Raw genomic sequence first — 17,228 nt, forward strand, 5'->3', positions numbered from 1 at the left:
GACACAGACTCTAGTGGACACTGGAGGAACTGCAGCTTTTAGAAATCTAATTACTGGTACATTTATTATCATTTTATTGATTAGAAAACATAATGTTTATATTGACTTTCCTTCCCATTGCTTGAAACATCTTACTTATTCAATGCTTCTGTTTCCTCCCAGTGTTTTAATTTGAAAGGGGTGGCAGGAAGCGGCTCAGAGTGAACCCTGAGTGGGCGTGTCTCTGTGTGTCATAGTGAACGCCTTTAGACTGCGGCTCTGCGGAGACTCAGCGCTGATTTGAACAACGACAGGCCCGTTATCCACCGGCTCTTTAATCCTCGTGTATCCTTCGTGCGTGTGCAGACCGATCATGGCTCACTCCTCCCGGGGTTCCCTGTGCCCGCTGCTTCTCCCGGTGCTGCTGGGCCTCCTGCTGCCGCCGCTCGGTGAGTCTTTGTCCCGCACACCTCCCTCCACATGTTTCGCCTTTGTGCCGCACCGACAGTCTGGCCGGGAGCAAACGGTGCCCCGGCCTGCAGCCCCGGTGCAGACAAACCGTTATTACACATTGATACATTTATAACAATAATCATATTTAAAAGTGATGCTGTAGATTTGATCTTAAAGCTTCACTTTCAGTTTCCAACAGTTTCCACAGATTTTACAGATGTGAAGCAGCTGTTTTAAAATCAGTATGGTCATGAAATGATCATAAAGAGGAGCTTACAGAGTACTGCAGCTGCTTTAAAATCTTTCAGTTGATCAAATATTATAGATTATAAATCAGAGGCACCACCCTCCACCTGGCCTGTCTGTCTGCAGCTTTGCCCTGTACGTGAGGCCTGTGGATGATGTCACTCGCCGTCTGATGATTAAGATGAAAAGTGAATGATGTTATTATGTTGTCATCTCTGAGTTTATCACTGCTGAGCTGAGTGTGTGACATCAGCTGTTTGCACACGGCCCTTCAGTCCTATCATCAATAGATTGATTTCATTATTATTATTAATTCATTAATGACCTTTATTTATGTCTTTATGTATTTAAAGCACAGTCTGACTGTGCAGCTTCAACTATTAATCGTGAGACAGAATATGCTAATGAGATGTAAATCAGTGATGCAGATTATGCAGATTTATTCCGATGTGTTGAATAAATGAAGGTTGGACAGACACGGAGGCGGAGCCAGGCACAAAGGTTACATCTGATTTAAACTCTGATAATGATCTCAAGTTTCAATCATTATTATGATTATATAATGATAACTTATTGAAATGAACCTTTAATAATAATATGATCTAACAGGGTCAACATTAATATGTTCAGTTACACAATTAAACACACACACACACACACACACACACACACACACACACACACACGTACACACAGAGACACACACACACAGTTTTGTTTCAGGCTGTTTCCCTTTATTGGAGATGGCAGCTGAAGAGAGACAGGAAGTGGGGATGAGGGAGAGGGGTGGGGGGGGGGGGGGGGTGGGGGTCACATTCAACAAAGGGCCGAGGTGGGATTCTAACCCACAGCCGCTAGTATGAGGACTACAGCCTCTGCACATGGGGGCTCCGACATAACTGCTCGGCTATCAGCGCTCTAACCTGGTGTTTGAATAATGTTCACCACAGCAGAGACCGGTTTGAAGGTTCTTTATCTGGTAACATAACACAGTGCTCTATCGGCTCTCATAACCTCGTTATTCCGTTCTCGTTTTTCAGACACATATTCCAACCATGAACCAAGAGCGCCCCCTCATGGACCGAACAGAACACTACCATGACATCACATGCATAAAACAAACATTACAGGATCATGGAGGAGTGGAGCTGTCCTCTGATCGTTCATACTTTTCAGAATCACGTGCTTTTAAACGATAGTATGATGTGTTTATGATCTGAAGTATCAAACAGGAAGTATGAAACAGGAACGAGCTGCAAGCCAAACATTTCTAAAAACATGGAAACTCCAGAAACTGTGTGGACCCACAAAAACACTGGCGACGTTTTCCAGAACTGAAGCGTGGCCAATGCTGTTTGGCAATTCACACAGAGCTCTCCTCTCTCCCCCCTCTCTCTCTCTCTCTCTCTCTCTCCCTCGCTCTCTCTCTCCCCCCTCTCTCTCTCTCTGTATCCCCCGCTCTCTCTCTCTCTCTCCTCTCTCCTCTCTCCCCCTCTCTCTTTCTATCCCCCCTCTCTGCCCCTCTCTCCCCCCCCCCCTCTCTCTCCTTCTCTCTCTCTCTCCCCCCTCTCTCTGTCTCCCTCTCTCTCTCTCTCTCTCCCCCCCCTCTATCTCTCTCTCTCTCCCCCTCTCCCCCTCTCTCTCCGTGAACGTTGTGTTCACCGGATTAGAGCACAAAGAGTCGACCTTTTGTTTGTTTGTTTGACACAGAAACTCCAGCATGGCCTCGAACTCTCAGCACAACAGTCACCTGAGCCCTTCAAAATAAAAAGTCATCATCCGAGCCCTTCAAAATAAAACGTCATTATCCGAGCCCTTCAACATAAAATATCATCATCTGAGCCTTCACAATAATGTATAACACCTCTCTCTCTCTGTGTCTCTGCAGTCCTCTCTCAGGGGTTTGACCTCGCTGACGCTCTTGGTGATGATGACAGTAAAACCGGTGAGTATTAATGACACACCTCTCCAGGTGTGCTGCACCTGTCTTCACTGAAACCTTGTTTCATCCCTTACATTTGTTACTGAGAGTCATTGATGAAACCTCGTTGGTAAAGTCAGATTTATTGGATGCCAATCGCACCAATCGCAGCTCCCACCAGGCGAACAGAGAAGAGTTCACAATGTGACACGACAAAAACGATAAGTCACGTTACAACACCATGTGATACAACATGACACAACACCAAAAAAAACGACACAACATCACATGGTACATCATGATAAGTCACGTTACAACATCACCCTGTATACATTAATATGATTCAATTCAATGAATCTGATCATTCATTATTTTATCTGTTGTCATAGTAACTCCATCACCAAAGCCTGCAGTACCAGCAGCTCCAGCAGGGGGAGCAGGAGGAGGTAAGAACCACTCATTCAATAATTATTTTATAATCAAGAGCTCAGTTGCTCAACAGCTGTGAGTTTGCTATGGTGGGTGGAGCTTGAGAGGGGCGAGGTTTGGCCAACTCTAAGTTAACATCTAATGCTAATACTACCTTCATTAGCAACCTGCATCTGTGATACTAATGAAACGCTTCAAACAATAATCTACTTAATAAAATAAATGTACCTCTGGTGGTTAACACGGTGGGCGTGGCCAAAGTGATGACACCAACTGGTTGTGGAATCCCTTTTTGGAGGGGAAATGACCATATTTGGACAAGAGGGTGGAGCTAGAGAGGAGCGAGGGTCCACCCTCTTGTCCAGATATGGTCATTTCCTGCCGTTCTTTTATGATATAAATTGGGATATATTTACTGAGAAAACTGAGCATTTGACTCCTCAGATTATCTCTCAGAACAGCTAAAGATTAAACAGAACATTTCTCAGGTTGTCATGGAAGTGACCTGTCAATCACAGGTAGCCCCGCTCTAACTCCTCCTCTTTGACCCCAAATGGGACCATAATGTAATAAATGAACTCCATGCTGTGTTGATGAAGACTTGAAACTAGAGATTGAGACCACAGACTCGTTAGGAAAATGATTACTGAATGGGTAAGCAGCGGAGTGGTCCCCTGCTGGTCATGAGAGAGAATACAGGTTTTAGACGTTTATATAAAGACAGCTGTTTAAATGTTCTGCAGACCTCGATCTGGAGGATATCTTTAAAGACGTCCCCACCACTAAAGCTCCTCCTAAAGTCGTCCCGAATGTCCCCGCCGCCACCAAAGCCCCCGCTAAGCCCAAACCCAAACCAGGTGAGTCACACCCTCACCTGAGGACGGTTGCTCGGCAACAGAGCACTTTAATGTAAACGGGCTCGTACTGCAAGCATGCCTTTACCTCTAAGTTACCCTGCATCTTCTGATCCTTTTCGGTTGAAATGTACGTGTGATGTACAGTACCTCTCCCCCCATGTTTACCTGTTACTTTAAGACCGAATGAATAATGTAACGAACACAGCGGCTTTTATTACCTTTGTTTAAGATTTAACAGACAATGATTCCAGTTTTCTTTGTGTTTGAGTTTTTCTCCTCATTTTAACCTCCTGTGTTTGCCTGTTTTTCTGATTTGATTTACTTCGCCCCCCCTGCTGTGGTGTCTGACTCTCAGCTGCTGATGCCTTTGACCTGGCTGATGCTTTGGACCCCAACAATGACATTGGTGGAAAGGATAAGAACAAGGGGCAGGGAGGTGGGTGAATGGATGAGAGTCTGTTAATGAAACATCATTATTCATTGAAGGTCCAACCAGTAAGATGTGTAATGAGTGAAATGATAAAGGTATCTTACTATATGATCAGACATTAAGGAAACATGTTATGTTGAAGTGCTGGCTTCTCTGACAACAATGCAGCAGTCAGTATGTCCTCCTTCTAACTTTAGATTCTGCTCCTGAATGATCTGGATTTGTTTGGACCAGAGAAGGTAGGCAGGTTTAAGACACCCCCACACCGCCGTTTTGGACGCCCCTCTGTTTGTCAGATATGAGAGCAGTTATCAGGTCAACAGGTGTTGCAGTGATGGAAGAGGGCAAGAGAAGTGGTTCAGATAGAAGTGATTGTACCCGACCTAAAAAGCCTCTGCATGTTTCTAATAAGCTCCACGAGCAGAAACGTGCTCAAACTAGGATCAATATTGGAGATGCTTTTGAAAAATGGAGAGAGGTTAGAACACAGAAATGTTTACAGACCGATGCAGAGCTGGATAAACACTGAAGCTTCAGTGACCACCACATGGCAACCTGTGAGAGCATGGACTCTAGAGAGTAGGGGGCGGGGGGGGAGACAGCTCTCTACAATGTTTAGAATTTGGACTGCAGTACCCATTTTAAATTTAGAAGGAGGACATAAACATCTTACTGATTGGACCTTTAAGATATGACATTAAATTTACTGTATAGATCCATTATTTGAACATTGCTCAGACAGCTGTGTGTGCAGTGTGTTCTCGTGTTCAGTGTTTAACCTTCCTCTTGTGTTAGCTTTCTGTTACCAGCTCTTATGTTAACGGCTTGGTTTTGACCTGTGTCTTGAATCAGCCATAAAATACCCTCAAAACAATTATTTTACATCAAATTTGTGTCTTACCTCTTGGTTACCTTGTTAGGCTTCCCTATCCATGAAAAGATTTGTTTTAATATTTAATAAATAGCCCCCTGGGTCTTTCTTTTGGTATAATGGTAAAATAAACCTCAAGAGAATTATATAAATAAATAAAAGGTTGTTATGTTACCTGACTATTAGTGAGGGGTATGAGAACACATCTCTTGAATAATTAATTTTTATTTATTTAAATTTAATAAACTATTGTTATATCTATGGTGTTATGGGTCGATTTTGACCCATAACACCATAGATGTAACAATAGTTAGTTTTAATAGATAGTTTAATGGAGACTCAGACAGCTGTGTGTGCAGTGTGTTCTCGTCTTCAGTGCTTAAAGGAGACTCAGACAGCTGTGTGTGCAGTGTGTTCTCGTCCTCAGTGTTTAATGGAGACTCAGACAGCTGTGTGTGCAGTGTGTTCTCGTCCTCAGTGTTTAATGGAGACTCAGACAGCTGCGTGTGCAGTGCAGAAAGACAGGCTTGTCACAGTTTTAAGTGTTAATTAGGAATTCTAACGTTTGGATAAAGAAGTCTTGATAAGAGAAATAACACTCGACTGTTTATGTCTGACCTTTTCCTCCACGTGGTCCTGATGGATGATTTTAATTGTCTGCAGGATTCTCTGACAGCGACCTGATTGATGTCGGCAATGACGGAAGCTACCAACCAGACAAAGGAAAAGGTCAGCGTCCAACCTTCTTTTATTACATCCATGTTTTATAATGAGAGAGAGAAAGCAAGAGGGGGAGAGAGAGGCAGAGGGCAGAAACAGCTGTGTTAATGTGTGTATGTTTCAGGTGGACGGCCAGGTGGAGACAGAGATCAGATTAATCAGTACGACGACAACAGTGGTGAGATTCTGTCTCACACACACACACACAAACACACACAAACACACACACACACACACACACATACAGTGATCTCAGACAGGTGTGTGTGTGTGTGTGTGTGTTTGTGTGAGTAGAGACCACAGCTGAGGTGGGCACCATCGCAGGTATTGCGAGTGCGGTTGTCATGGCGTTGGTGGGAGCGGTGAGCAGCTACATCTCGTACCAGAAGAAGAAACTGTGCTTTGGTATCCAACGTGAGTGAGAACACAAATTCACGCAACAAACTACACACAACTAACTACACACAACTAACTAAACACAACTAACTACACATGACAAACTACACACAACTAACTACACACAACAAACTACACACGACAAACTACACACAACTAATTACACACAACTAACTAAACACAACAAAACTACACACAACAAACTACACACAACTAACTACACACAACTAACTACACACAACTAACTACACACAACCAACAACACACAACTAACTACACACAACTAACTACACACAACCAACAACACACGACAAACTAAACACAACTAACTACACACAACTAACTACACACGACAAACTACACACGACAAACTACACACAACTAACTACACAAAACTAACTACACACAACCAACAACACACGACTAACTACACACAACTAACTACACACAACTAACTACACACAACTAACTACACACAACTAACTAAACACAACAAAACTACTCACAACCAACAACACACGACTAACTACACACAACTAACTACACACAACAAACTACACACGACAAACTACACACAACTAACTACACACAACTAACTAAACACAACAAAACTACACACAACAAACTACACACAACTAACTACACACAACTAACTACACACAACTAACTACACACAACCAACAACACACAACTAACTACACACAACTAACTCCACACAACCAACAACACACGACTAACTAAACACAGCAAAACTACACACAACCAACAACACACGACTAACTACACACAACTAACTACACAAAACTAACTACACACAACCAACAACACACGACTAACTACACACAACTAACTACACACAACCAACAACACACGACTAACTACACACAACTAACTACACACAACTAACTACACACAACTAACTACACACAGCCAACAACACACAACTAACTACACACAACTAACTACACACAACTAACTACATACGACTAACTACACACAACAAACTACACACGACAAACTACACACAACTAACTAAACGCAACAAACTACACGCAAAAAACTACACACAAAAAACTACACACAACTAACTACACACAACAAACTACACACAACTAACTACACACAACTAACTAAACACAACTAACTACACACAACAAACTACACACAGAAATCTACACACAAAAAACTACGCACAACTAACTACACACGACAAATTACACACAACAAACTACAATTTTCTGCTTTTTGTTTTTCTTATCAAAAGCTGTACTTGTAAATTTCAACAGTTGCATGATGGGAAATAATCTCCAAACACTATTGAACATAGTATGCTGTACGTACTTCAGTATGTAGTCTGACTGCCAGACCAAACCATGAAACCAACTTGTTCAGGAATCCCGTAGACTTTGAGATGATGGAACAGGAAGAGCTAAAATGCTAAAATGCTAATCCATTCCCGGGTTTTAGGACTCGTTACTGCATCGTTGGTCAAGCATGAAGCTAACAAGTGTTTTTGTTTTTCAGAGAGTCTGAACACCGACATGGTGAAGGCCGAGAACCCCGAGGCTGTGGTCGCTACAGAACCTCAAGGTGAACACACTTTAACGTCTACTATCACACCTGTACTGCCCTCTGCTGTCCACTCTGATACTGCGTCATGATTTTATTGGGGCTGTAACCTGCAAGCTGATTAATGCTTAGAGTCAGAGAAGTTCAGGAAACACTGAGAGAAAAGATCCTTTAAGGAAAAGTTTGAGGATCAGAGATTCAGAATCATCGCACTGTAAAAACTGAGGTGTTGATTTTAATGGATTGATAAGAAAAAAATCATATTCCCACACCTGTAATAATAATAATACCTGAAGAGGTCTTTTCTAACTGCTGCTTTTTTATCTCAACAGTCCAGCAGACTCTCCTGGAGCCGGCCAAAGCTGAGCCCCCCACTGAGGAGAACCCCGTCTAACACACACACCTACACACACACCTACACACACAAACACAAACACACACAAGCACGCACACACAAATCTACACACACCCACACACACACTGACATGATACAGTATATTAATTTTATCCTGCATCACGTCTGTGTAGATCCTGCAACTCTGACCTGCAGAGGATGATGGGATTTGTAGTCCTCTGAGCTGAATGTGAACAGATTTTCCTCCTCAGCTCTAAACATGGCCGACTGTGTATGGAACCGTTGCCAAACGTTTGTGTAAATAGTAATTTATTGTTTCCTGTTCGAACACCACTCACAGAGCTGGTTAGCGTGTCGTCTACCGTTAGCTGGAGCGTTGATGTAGCATTTAGCTCCAGACACACCGAGGTTCAAAGACTGGAAAAAAAGTGAGGAACTGTGTTTGTTTTGGAGAGAGAGAGAGAGAGAATCCTCTCAGCTCCTGTTGGCGAGTTGATCAGGATTAATACGCTGATTAATTGGATTTGACGACGTTGATGAGATTAGCAGAAAGCAGATTCTGAGACAATCTTGTAGGAGCTGATCTCTGAAACACAACCTCTGTTTTTATCTTTGGGTTTATTTGAAGGAGTTGTGATTTTGAATCAGCGATATCTCTGAGTTGAACCTTTGTGACACTTAAATGAACCCTTCAAGTTTCTTTTTGATGCTCGATGAAATAAGAACAGACTGAGAGATCCGTTAATTCCTCAGATTTCTCTTCGGCGTCTCGGAGCAGCTGATCATGATATCTGTCCCTCCAGGACCCTCTGGGCGTCTTCTGTGATTTAAATGCCTGATTTCACAGCAGCTTTTTTTAAAAAGTTGCAATGCAAGTTTTAATGTTTATTTTTAGCTCTGACATTACTTCTGGTCATTCTCTGTGTCAAGATGCCAAACTTAACATCCATAAAAAAATCCATGACACCGAAGTACATTGTCAGGAGTTGACAAATTAGTTCACCTCAGCACACGCCCATTACAATGCTTTCCCATTGGTTGATTCTGCTGAAAAGTTGGAACGATTGGCCAAAAATGCAAGGTCGCAAAAAGAGGTGCAGGGATTTGGTGAATTTTCAGGGATTGGGTGAATTTGCAGGTTTGTATTGAGGGTCTGCATTAACCTTGTGAAATATCTGACTTTTCCCTGAAACCTCTAAAATGTGACATTTCTGTTTAATTTTGTACATCATTTTTCTGAGGAGGTCTTTATCAGCCGTAGTTTAAGTTCAGTCCCATGTTGACCCACATGTGTGGCCCTTAAAGGGGCTCCATTGTTGGCCCGTAGAGTCCATAACCAGGTGGTAGATTAACTCATAGAAGGGGGGTTACAACAGGTAACTACTGTTTACATCATGGTACAGGTACATCATTAGTTCTGCTCCGTAGTCCTCGTATATTCATGTACAAAGTTGCCTTATTCACATTTTGATCTTTTTGCAGTGAACAAACACAAGGCGTCTGAACATTTCTGTCTACTTACAACCTGTGACTTTTTATAGTGTAAATAATCTGATATTTAAAAAAACATTATAGAGTAGATTCTGTTTTTCAGCTAGTATTTGAAGATGATGCCTAATGAAGGAAGCCTGACAGGTTTGTCTTTTTAAAGTTACCCGTTGTCTTTGGGAAAGGTTGAGCGGTTTAACGCCAGATAAAAGTGAAAAAAGGATTAAAAAATTCTGCCGTGTAATCTTCAGAATAAGATGTGATTCCAAGGAAGACTCTGAACACTTGATGTAGCATAAAAATGAAGCTAGCTTAATCAGATTGACTTTTTCTGTCCGTGAAGCGACAGTAATTGGTTCTTTCAGAAAAGCAGGCGGTCGAGGCTCGAGGCAGAACATGTTTGAAATGTGACTTACAGATAATTCAAGCTAATTTTATTCCTACTTTGCTTTGTTGTGTTAGCATTGAGTTGCCAGTGTGTACAGAAGAACTTTGAATTTAACTTTATCCCAGGGTGGCAGTATTAATGATTCCTTCACAATGAGCTTAAAACAAATTAAAAACTAACTTCTTTACTGAAGCTAAAGCACAAATCCAAAAAGCTAAAGACAATAATTTAAAGATATCCTGTGGAGTTTTCTGGTCAAGAAATAATAACAAACTGAGAAACTGAGAAGTGCCAAACTGCAGTTCTTCCAGTGTCCACTAGAGGCTGTGTCCTGCAGTGAGTCAATACCCATATAGCCCAATGTTAAAGAGCCCATATTATGCCCTTTTTGGAGTTCGTATATTTAATCTATGTACCTACTAATATGTTCACAATAGCTAAAGTTCGAAAAAAGTGTCTGTTTTCATGTACTGCCGCTCCATGCACCGGCTCGCTTCTGACTCTCTCAGAGTCCCCAAGTGTGCCAAGTCTGACCTGATTGGTCGGCCTGTCGGCTCTATCAGTGGAACAGCATGTTGACAGTAGCAGAAATGTTTAAAACATGCACGAGATGCTAAAAATACGTCACGCTGTAATATGTTTCTCCATCGTGGTCATGTAGCAATAAACTCCACAGGGTACCTTTGACCTGATTACTCGCCCAATGACGCGCTGACATTAAACAATTCTTTATGAGTGAATTAAAAACATGCACTTTAAAAACTTGGTTTTTGGAATTTGTCAGTAAATTCCATTTAATCCTTGAAAAAGATTAAATTTGGATGTTCATGCAATCTTCAAAATTCTGCCTGAAGTGTTTCCTGCACAGCCAACCGAACCAAACTTAGCGAGTGTGAAGGTGAGGCGTTGGTGAAAGGAGAAGAGCTGTGCGGTGTGTGAATCGTTGCCATACAGACGATCCTGTTTGAGATTATAACCGTTTTAAAGATGTAGACCTGTGCTTTAGCTGTGTAGATGACGTTAGCCGCCGTTAGCTGTAGGATGTTGAATAGTGTCATAACTTTTTGAGAGTTGTTGGTTGTACATATTGTCGTGAGCAGTTCTGTGTTTGTACTGTTAGCAGAGCATCAATATGCTCCATATTAATCTTTACTCTTTAGTGTGTGTGTGTGTGTGTGTGTGTTTACACTCTTCACTCGCTCTTTTTACACTTTGTAACTGACTTGACTTTTGCTAAAAACTTTGCTTACCTTTTTGTAGATAGTTAGAGCTTCCTGTTGAGTGAGCTTGTGCCGTACAGCCGGTTGGACTCGTGGAGTCTTGATGATCCTGAGTGAGAAAGCTTTGATTTGGAGACCTGGGCTGATTCTGAAATCATTCACTGTGTTCGTTATTGTCTGATATCATGTCTGTCTGTCGTTTATGGCACTACTCCACGAATCCAAACTCCATGTAGCAGACTCAAAGGATTCTGCAATGAACATGGCGTGTTATGCAATGATCCAATAGTAATGCATGTGTTGTTGTTGTAAAGAGGCATCCATTTACCAGCTGATCTATGTTACAACCCTCACCTGTAGTCACAGCTTTGGGAAGCTATCAAAAGAGTGAGATGACGGGTACAAGCAGCTGAAATGGGCACTAGAGAGAGGGTAAGGAGTTCAGACATCCGAGAGAAGCCCAGAGTAGAGCCGCTGCTCCTTCATATGGGAAGGGGCCAGTTAAGGATTTTCAGGCATCAGAACAGGATCCTCCTGGAGGCCTCCCTCTGGAGTTTTTTGTCCAACTGGGAGGAGCCCCCGGGGTAGACCCAGAGCCCACTGGAGGGATTATATATCCCATCTGGCCTGGAAATACTTCCAATTCCAATTATTCTACTGTAGCTGGAAACATTACTTAGGAGAGAGACATCTGTGACCCTATCCTGGACAGGCAGAAGAAAATGGATGGATGTCATGTATGTTGGAAGGTAGTTACAGGAAACGTGTGAACTTCATCTGACAAGTTTTGCTATTCCAGTTATGATCTCCGGCCCTATAAACGATTCTCGCCCTCCATGATGTGTTTTCTGCCGGGGCTTGTACCTGCAGTTTTTCTCTTGAAACATGGCTGGATCTTTGGTGATAATTGGACTCTGCCCTGTTGTTGCCTTGAGCTCTGATTCCTCTTTTAAAAAAACACTGAACACCAGAGGGCTCAGGCTTCTCTTAGATGTGAAGAACAAAGATAGTTTAGGAAACATCACGTGACAGGATCGTTGCAGTATTTAGCACTTTCATTGTGGGATGCAAACCAAACACCACCATTGGTATTGAGTAGTGTGACAGATCAGTCGGTATCTGCAGAGTGAACCTGTGAATGATTCTGGATCTTTGCTCTTTGGTTGATTGAGTTTAATCTCTTGTTGTCGCGTGTTGTTGCAGATACTGAGGGAGTAGTATGTGTTGTATGAGCTGTAAATGGTGTTCAGGGCCTATCAAAAGACAACATGCTGCACAGTCCTACTTGAATACCACCCCCTGGTCTCCTCTATGTTGCCTTGGAAAAGCAACCGCTTCTACCCATGATCCTTTTTGCTACTCCTCCTCTCAAAGTCCTTAAAAGCTCCAGCTGTCAGTCAGACGTCTTACAGTGCTGAGCTCAGAGGCTGGTTCCACAGATCCTGTTCCCTCCTGTCTACCTGAGTAGCGGATGGATTATAGACTATGCATTGATTCGAGTCAAACACAAGAGCTACAAAATCTTTCGCTTTAGCTCGCTAGTATGCAAGCTGCAAAGGAAAACTGCATGCCTTTCCATTTGCATGTTCCCTAGATTGATATTTGCCTGAATTTATAGCAGAAAAAGTTGACCTGTTCTGACTGATTGTCTGGTTTGGAGCACTGCTTACCGCTTTTTCATGTTTACAATGAAGCGTCTACTTTTAGACATATATCAATGGCATCTTCATATTTGTTAGCAAACTCAGACTGGATGCATCGCGCTGGATTTTCCAACGTACAATTCCAGCTATAAAGGCCGCTCAATCACACTTTTACAAGTGTGCAAACTTGAAATCAGATACCCAGTGTAACGTGTCAAAACTCTTTGGGTTTTGGAATGATCAGTCTGATAGATCTTTTTGAAACCAGCCCCTCAGAGATCAGTTGTAAACCCTGAAACATCATTCTGTACTTGGCAAAAGAGACAATGGTGTTCAGTCTCAACAACCACAGAAGGAAACTGAAATCGAAGACTGTTCTTCTTTGAGTAACCCAACGTGTTGTCGAGCCGCAGTTGAACTGGACTCGTGTCTGAGAGTTTGGGACGATGAGAGGTTGGAGTGACAAGAGGATCTGCTCACCTTTTAAGAGTTCTGCATGAAAACCCTTGCCCTGTCAGCTGTACTTTAAAGGTGCTCCTCTCTTTGCCTTATAACTGCACCGTCCCACAGGGGGCGACCACAGTACCCATTGTTCACCTGTAGCTGCACCTGAGCTGGAGCGCCACCCACGACTTTCAGCTCCTCTAGACGGGTTTGTTGGAGGAACTGGTGGAGTGAAAGGTGTGGGCGTGTGGTCGAGCTCAGTCTGTGAGCTGAACTTCACACAAATCAAACAATAATTACAAACCTTTCAGTTTAATGAATGTATTAAATATCCAGCAAAAACCTTTGGCTTGTAGCAAAAATAAAAATTCACCAAAGATGTTGCATCGATGGAGATTGACTTTGCCTTTTTGTATTTGGATTGGATATATGTTTGTAAGGACAAGGAGTAAATTAGGCCTTAAATTTGAATGTGTTTGGCACATATGAATAAGTTTGATGTTTGGATGAACACCTGATGAATAAACGTAAAGCGTTAGAATGTTTTTACGTCCAGGAACAGATGAACAAGTGCACCGGATATCTTAGAAAGACTCATCTGTACAATAACCACTTAGAAACACACTGTGTCATGTCACTTACTGGTGACACTTTGGATGTTTATGCTGCTCTCAGATTCACTGTGGAAACTCATCCTGGTACATGCTAACCTGACCGTACGGAACTGTGCAGGTGTGTCCAGGTGTTTGTGTACCTGTAGCCTGCTGACATGTTCTGTAAAGGGCTTGAGATGCTAGATTCTCTTGTGGTGATGGTTTACGCCATTGGTCTGGGTTTTGGGAGCGTGAAAGATTTAAAAAGCAACAGCAGTGTCACTTGTCCCATAAAGGTTTGTGGCATTTTACTGAGCGTGCTCAAGGCTAACCAAACAATGAGACTCCTGATCGCTTTTTCACACAGTACAATCAGTGGCAGCTGATATCTGCCAACCCAATTTGGTAAACGTGAGTTTGTCAGATTACCCCAAAATAGGTTTGTTCAAAGCGCAAAGACCAAACTGTCTGCCGACGCAGTGACTGTGCAGCAGCAGCTTTCTGGGCTAGTTAGCCAATGCCAAATTCCTCGGCATGAAATCATTAGACGATAAAACTTAATATTTATATTCTCCTTGAACTAGAGGTCAGTTTGTTTATTGCTGAGGTGAGAGCAGATTCACAACATTCTTTACCATTAGACCCACCCCTAAATTCTAAAAACGTTTTTGATTGGCCCACGACTGATCTATAGGGGTAACCTTACATTCTGTGCGCCATGTGCACAATCAGTTGACACAACAGTTAAAGATTGTCACCTGCAGACGTGGGCACCAGATTAACTGGTCAGTGAAATTTGTTTTATTAAAGTGAGTCGACAATGCTGTTTAAATGTTGTGTCTAAACTGTAACGCTGCCATCCGCCACTAGATGGGGCTATAGCTCCAGTCAGTAACTACAGTGAACCAATTTGGCGTTGTTTACCCGAAGATTAATCAGCATGTCACAGACTTTAAGAAGTGGGGGTGGACAAAGTTATGTCACCAATCACTTGCGGACTTACAGCTAGCTAGGTTAACACTTGTATCTGTAAGTCATCTAACAATCAGCTACAAAAGCGGCTAGCTGTCGATGATATTTAGCCTGTTAGCATGTTTTTAAAGCGTCTCCAGACTCTTTATGGGACTTGTAGTTCGAAGTCAGACAGCTGTGCCTGACTTCTGCTTTGGTGGATGTGTTCACATGACCCCTGACCTCCTGTCACTGTGTCAGACAGCCAGCTCAGACCTTGAAGCATGTGATCTGTCTGAGCTAACTGTCTGAGGTGTGGCTCTGCAGGGAGCTAGCTTTCTGAGGTGTGGCTCTGCAGGGAGCTAACTGTCTGAGGTGTGGCTCTGCAGGGAGCTAGCTGTCTGAGGTTTGGCTCTGCAGAGCTGCATACAACACATACACATGTTGATGTGGTCCCACAGTATCCTGTCCTCACTCACTTGTTGATGCATGCTTTTCTCTACATTCTGTATTGACACTCTTTCTGACTACTGAATGTTGGACAGTTTTCTCTGCTGGAGGTAATCATAGTGATCTCTGCTCTCTGTATTATTATTATTACTTATATATCACTCTCTGGAAACATGTTAACGATACTTGTTACTAATATGAACCAATAAAATAACTTGAAAAGACAAGCTTTGAATTCTTCTGTTTTTATTGTTTAGATGGAATGTGAGAAGTGATTATGGCTCCTTGGAAAGTTTCACCGCAAAAACTCAAATCTTATCAAGTGAATTTTTATGATTGGATGATGGTTCAAGCTCACGTTCAGCTGACAGCTCCAGAAAAACGTCTTATTTAAGATATCAAACAAAACACTTAATGGCAATGTGTTGGTACGAGACCTTCATCAGACAAACAGACTGTAAATTTGTTTGAAAGTGACGTCACCCATCTGTTCCTGCAGGGGCGCTGAAGTCCCATCAATGGCGATCTCCATGCTGGAAATGCTGTCTCAGTCTAACTTTCAGTCAACCTAACGACGGGCTGAGAGCTGGAGCTGAGGCGGGTTTTAAACCTCCTGACAAACCGTTACACCGCGCCCACCTGTCAATCAGGTCAGCTACACGCCTTATTGTGAATAACTCTCATCCTTCATCTTATCGTACATTGTGTGAACGATAAGAATCTGAAACGTTACACGAGATTCAAAGTGTGCCCGAGGTTACGTTTTAACTCGATAAGGTTTGAGTTTTTTGCAGTTTGTTATTTACAGACACACAGGAAGTCAGACGGTGAGGATCAGAGTAAATGAACGAATCACATCACAGAGTCAGAGTGAATTAATATTACACTGTAAAAAGTGGTCAGCTGAGTCAGCTGAACACATCCTGATGTCTGATTGGTCCAAACAAAGAGAGACTCTAAGTCAGTTTGAATCAGATGTCCAGTTTGTGTTTTGATCTGAAATATCTGGAGGATCTCAGCAGAGTCCAGATCACCAGAAACTAAAGGTCAGTAAAACATTTACAAAGTGAAACTTTGTTTATAATGACTGTTGTTAGATCTCCATGACGACCGAGCAGATGAAGTAATCATGAAATCATTAATTTAAAGCAGCTGTGAGCGCCCCCCTGTGGACACAGTTCAGTCTCTTTCCGAGTGAACCAGATCACCGGATCCTGATCCAGGATTTTGAATCTGGGTTATTCTGAGCCGGATTACAGTTTGGTTCTGACAGACGATCATTTCAGACGCCATCTTTAAAATCTTCCATTAAACAACATTTATTACATCCCATTATAAAAGATAAACTTTGAGTTTTATTTAATATTTTAGACTGTCTGATTGTTAAATTTGTTAGGATTTAAAAGGAAACGTCCTCACAGTTTCACGAACACAGAGACCTTCAGTCAACCTGACGGACACGGATTATCAACGTTTAAAAACAGAGAAGAAGAAGAAGAAGAAGTGAAATGAAAAGACAATGACGAGGAGGTGAAAAAAACATATCACAGTCATGTATCAGTAAACATGAAGAGAAAGGGCGGAATCACAGTGAGATAGCACACCTGTGTCAGGGTGAGGAGGTGAGAAACAGGGCAGACACAGGTGAGACACAGGAGAGACACAGGTGAGACACAGGAGAGATACAGGAAAGACACAGGAGAGACACAGGCGAGACACAGGAGAGACACGGGCTAGACACAGGAGAGACACGGGTGAGACACGGGAGAGACACGGGAGAGACACAGGTGAGACACAGGTGAGACACAGAAGAGACACAGGAGAG

General features: G+C 42.5%; 1 protein-coding gene across 2 annotated transcripts; it reads left to right on the forward strand.

Annotated features, from left to right (window-relative positions):
• The first annotated feature begins 98 nt into the window (after positions 1-98).
• cd99l2 (CD99 molecule-like 2) lies at positions 99-15,630 on the forward strand. Of its 2 annotated transcripts, XM_020656317.2 has the most exons (10): positions 105-428; positions 2,567-2,623; positions 2,989-3,045; positions 3,772-3,885; positions 4,241-4,321; positions 5,850-5,915; positions 6,031-6,084; positions 6,201-6,320; positions 7,827-7,892; positions 8,204-15,630. In XM_020656317.2, exons 1-10 carry the CDS (start codon positions 353-355, stop codon positions 8,263-8,265), a joined length of 753 nt encoding a protein of 250 aa, XP_020511973.1. In that variant the 5' UTR covers positions 105-352; the 3' UTR covers positions 8,266-15,630. The 2 variants fall into 2 exon arrangements, with proteins under 2 accessions (XP_065806308.1, XP_020511973.1); XM_065950236.1 differs by lacking the exon at positions 4,241-4,321 and having other exon boundaries at positions 99-428.
• The last annotated feature ends 1,598 nt before the right edge of the window (positions 15,631-17,228 follow it).

This window comes from Labrus bergylta, chromosome 22 (assembly GCF_963930695.1).
Source record: "Labrus bergylta chromosome 22, fLabBer1.1, whole genome shotgun sequence".
Lineage (NCBI taxonomy): Eukaryota > Metazoa > Chordata > Actinopteri > Labriformes > Labridae > Labrus > Labrus bergylta.

What these genes read in the sequence shown, in the direction of transcription:
- cd99l2 (XM_020656317.2), top strand. Translation starts at nt 353, where the DNA reads ATGGCTCACTCCTCCCGGGGTTCCCTGTGCCCGCTGCTTCTCCCGGTG. An exon ending in TCAGTACGACGACAACAGTG is followed by an intron (nt 6,085 to 6,200) that starts GTGAGATTCTGT and finishes TTGTGTGAGTAG; the next exon opens with AGACCACAGCTGAGGTGGGC. An exon ending in ACTGTGCTTTGGTATCCAAC is followed by an intron (nt 6,321 to 7,826) that starts GTGAGTGAGAAC and finishes TTTGTTTTTCAG; the next exon opens with AGAGTCTGAACACCGACATG.